Below are 4,268 nucleotides of genomic sequence, written 5' to 3'. Positions count from 1 at the left end.
TCCACACAATTTGAAAGCAATTTGAAAAGGAGAAAGCAAGAGAGTGATGGGCAAAATTATTATGAGGGAGAGAAAAAAAAAATGTCCAACTTTTTTCACTTTTTTCCACACACGCACACACAAAGGCAAGGTTTGGTGTCCTATGTAGAGTGTCCAAGAGAGAAAATTAGAAAACGTCTAAAAATATTCCCCTGCTTGCCAAAAATTATGGACGGCCACCACCTTCTTCTTTTTTCACTATATAACACAATTTCCAAAAAAAATTCCAACGTCCATTAAGATCTCCACCATTTTGTTTAGTGCCAACTCAGGGAGCACTCGAAAATAGCATCAATATAAATTTGCTCTTTTTAAATTAGCATCAATGTGCTATTTTTATGACTAAATGGGTATTGTTGCTAAAATAAACCCCATCAGCCACCTCACTCCAAAAATATCCACAAATTATGTCCCTTCCATGCAAAGAAATAGTAGGTACTATGAAGAGAATTCGTATAGAAAGAAATATCCCAAATGGGTTAACGCATATGGATGGGACCCACTCATTGTTGAACGAAAATTCCAACTCTAAACAGATGCAATACACACGTTGGTTGCTTCTAAAAAAAATGCCCAAGTGGGTCCTTCATTGGGTGATCAAAACCGTCCATTTAATGGTCTATCAAATATCCATCGAAATAGGAATGGAGTTGGGTGTGGCTAAAAATTAGGAAACAAAATCTCCACCGAAATAGGAAAGAGAGAGACGAATTAGGAAGAATTAGGGGAAGAAAAAAATAGTGGTGGGATGGGAGAGGAAATAAGACACGAAATAGGGGAGGAGAGAAAAAAACATTGGAGATTTTTCCTTTTTTTTTCTCTTGCTTCCATTGTAAAACGACCAAGTTGTCCCTACTCTTCATATGAATTGTAACAATGCCACAATTATTCGCAAATGGCAGATCTACCCCTCCATGTAATGTACATAAACAATTATATTCACCTCCTTTATATCATTTCCATGAAACGATCCAAGTCATCCATTTGACAGTCCATCATGTAAATTAATTGCACCCTTAAACCATTCCAATGAGATGATCCGAACCGTCCAATTAATGGGCTTCAAAATAAATAATCCGTGCTCCTCCATAGAGTAATCCAAATCGCCCATTTGATAGCCCACTATATAAGTTAATTGCACCATCCAAACCATCCACTTAAATGGACCACAATGTAAAATGATGGCGCTCTAACAATTTCCATAAGTCGATCTAAACCATCCAAATGATGGGCTACAATATAAATTGGTTGTATTCCTTTAATCAATTCCCAAGGCTGATTCAAATCATCAAGTTGATGGGCCAAAAATGTGAATTAATTGTCCCTCCAAGCCGATTTCCGTAGGTTGATCTAGACCATACATTCAGTGGGTCTTGGGATAAATGGGTTGCGCTCTCAAATTATCTTCAGGGGATGGTCCAACTGTCCACTTTGTGGGCCATTCTTCCATTCGGTCAACATAGAATCTTCCGATTTTTTTACTTGTAGTTGCAAATTGATATTGGCACCATCCTGTTAGATTTGCGCCATGTACTAAATCATTATGGGTCTACCACCATTGTCGAATTACACTCTTATTTTTTATCCATGGTTTTCCAAGCTTTATTTTTTTCCTTGAAACTCCATCTCATTAGCTATATTTTCAGTGGAAATCCATAAAAAAGCCTGAAACACTAAAAACAAAGAAAATACCTTAGTAGTACAGCTCTAAACATAAAATATGCATGCTTTTCCTACCTACAATTCACACATAAATGTGCTCATCAGTAGTCCAGAAGTAACCAAGACGAAGGATCTTCCGAGCTAACATCTTGCCGTTCATATGAGGACCACAAACACCTGAGTGAACATCTTCTAAGATTTCTGCGGCTCTGTCTTCATTGACATAAAGGAGCTGGACTCCGTCAAATGATATGCGGTAGGGGTCTCCTCCACAAATGACATACATGGATGCCAATTTCTGAAATGCTCTTTTCTCCTTTAAAGAGGCCTTTGGGGGGTGTCCTCTGCAGGAAATAAGATTTTCGATATCGAAATACCAAGGTTTCTCGTCTGAACATCTGGCTGCTATCTGAACCATGTGTACATGTGCTGAGATGACGTGTCGCTTTATTGCCAAACGACAGACTTTAACCCCTAGAAGGATATCAACCATGGATGCAAGAGTGGCCAAGGCATCAGCGAATCTGTTCCCCAATCTAGAGATGTAAGTGAAATTGATATTACGGAAACTCTTCATTAGGCTCGTAGGGTAAGTGTGATACGGGATCAATCTTCTTTGGTGAGCCATTCCCCATTTGTCTGACAAATGATTAACAGAGAATCTCTGTACACATCGAGGTTTTGTACCTCTAACGACAGGGCTGCTTCCAGACTGGATATGCAAGCTTCGTACTTAACCATATTGTTGGTGCAGTCGAATTCTAATTTGATAAAAATTGGTATGTGTTCGTCTCGAGGTGAGACAAGAACAATGCCAATTCCTCTGCCTTTTGAGTTTGATGCTCCGTCAAAGTACATTGTCCATGTAGTGAGACAGGGTGCATCTCTGATCGTCATGATCCCTTCATCTAGAAATTCACGGCTCAACTCTGTATCTTCAGTAGGTACATCAGCTAACTGTTCTACAATGATTCTGCCTTTGACAGACTTCACAGACACAAATGAACTATTGGGACTGAAATTTTATTTAAAGAAAAAACTATTACATCTGATGACCTATCCTGAACATGCTCATGATTCACAACTCTCAAAATAAAAAGAAAAGCAAAAGATAACTTGCCTGGACTAGGCATTGACCTTGAACTGTAAGACCAGACTCAACAACTGTACTAACCATAATGACTGACTCAACATAAAATAGTAAATGACTAAAACTTTAACCGCTGCAACTGTCTGAATTTGGAGGCTCGGCAAAGGCTAGTTCACTTCAGGACTAAGCATGCTATGGGGATGATAGGATGAATCCTAAAAGATCAAGACATAACAATAATGACAGAACCGTACAGAGGAATGCCCCTAGTTTAAGGATCATGAGAATAAACTCTGAAGGGTTTAGCAAAATAATCTCGAAAAAGGTTGCCCTTAGAGTTAGAAGAGATCAAGGATACAAGTATGATCAGATCATCATGATTGCAAAATCAAGGGATTGAGACTTTGTCCTTGCGAATTAAGAGAATGAATGAAGACATGATTAAATCACATAAGAGAAAGACGATAAACACATGATCAAAGGTTTAGATGAGATTGCACAAGATTGCTTTGAAGGGTAGATTAAGAATAGACTAATCCTATGAGATTTTAGAAAAAATGAAATTTATATCCTAATCCCAAAGGAAAAGGTTTTAATCTTCTTACATCTTATCAGATGTTACCTGAAGGCATCAATCCTAATCCTAATCTAGCGGAGTAGAGAGATGTTCTCGACTCATGACTTTGTTTGTGTACCTAAGAACCGATCGTAGCCATTGGAAGATGGACTACGGCCTAATCTAAACACAACTTCGTAAGATATCCTAATCTATGCTTACACACGTGATGTACGCGTGTTCGTATACTATATGCATGTGTAGGGTAATCTAGGGGTAAGGCCAAGAGTTCACTTAGGCGAATCCGTGTTCGATATAATGTACCAGTGTCCGGTGTACCAGTTCGTGAACAAGCGGATCCGTTTACGCACCATAAAGGTACTAGGATAAGAGTGGAATGCTTTTCTAACACAGAGGCATCATGTGATGAAATCCCGGTCAACCATGCTAGATAACACTCCGGATTCCTAATAGGACGTGTCTGTAATTGAGATGCATGGGTTTGGATGCAAGTGATGTAAGTGTGTGAAATAAATTTTCGCAATATTTGATGCCTTCAGGTTTTGTTAGATTAAGTTTGTAGTATAGTGTGATAAGAAACTAAATCAAAACAAACAAACTAATCTAGCAAACATATAAGATATAAGATAGAGTTTTCATGAGCCAATTAAAATAAATTCAAATGAGTTATCCTTTGAAATTTTAATAAAGTTAGGTGGTCCCCAGCAGAGTCGCTAGTCTGTGGGATCCGATCCAGCGAGAAGGAGCGCGAACCGCCTCTCTCTCTCTTGGTCTCTCGTACCCACGCGATTGGCGTGTGCTTTTTATTATTGATTTGATTCATCTTTTTCGTGAACTTCGGATCACTAAAGCAATTCGAATTTCACACAAAAGAGAATGACAGAGTCGCCACCTAGATGA

At 38.7% G+C, this 4,268-nt stretch overlaps 1 protein-coding gene across 1 annotated transcript; it reads right to left on the bottom strand.

The window, feature by feature from the left end:
• Positions 1–1,783: 1,783 nt before the first annotated feature.
• LOC143861400 (uncharacterized) lies at positions 1,784–2,598 on the bottom strand. Its single transcript, XM_077372318.1, has 2 exons — positions 2,357–2,598; positions 1,784–2,237 (listed from the first exon to the last, which is right to left on the bottom strand). The coding sequence occupies exons 1-2, from the start codon at positions 2,596–2,598 to the stop codon at positions 1,784–1,786; spliced, it is 696 nt and encodes a 231-aa protein (XP_077228433.1).
• Positions 2,599–4,268: the final 1,670 nt, after the last annotated feature.

The sequence above is a fragment of the Tasmannia lanceolata genome, unplaced genomic scaffold (genome assembly GCF_043159265.1).
Source record: "Tasmannia lanceolata isolate RefF3 unplaced genomic scaffold, GAP_Taslan_0.1 ptg000037l, whole genome shotgun sequence".
NCBI classification, from domain to species: Eukaryota; Viridiplantae; Streptophyta; class Magnoliopsida; order Canellales; family Winteraceae; genus Tasmannia; species Tasmannia lanceolata.
This window is presented reverse-complemented; position numbering and strand designations above follow the sequence as displayed.

Coding starts and splice junctions, on each gene's coding strand:
- LOC143861400 (XM_077372318.1), bottom strand. CDS start 2,598: ATGACGATCAGAGATGCACCCTGTCTCACTACATGGACAATGTACTTT. Junction 2,238..2,356: donor GATGTGTACAGAGATTCTCT/GTTAATCATTTG, acceptor TTACATCTCTAG/ATTGGGGAACAGATTCGCTG.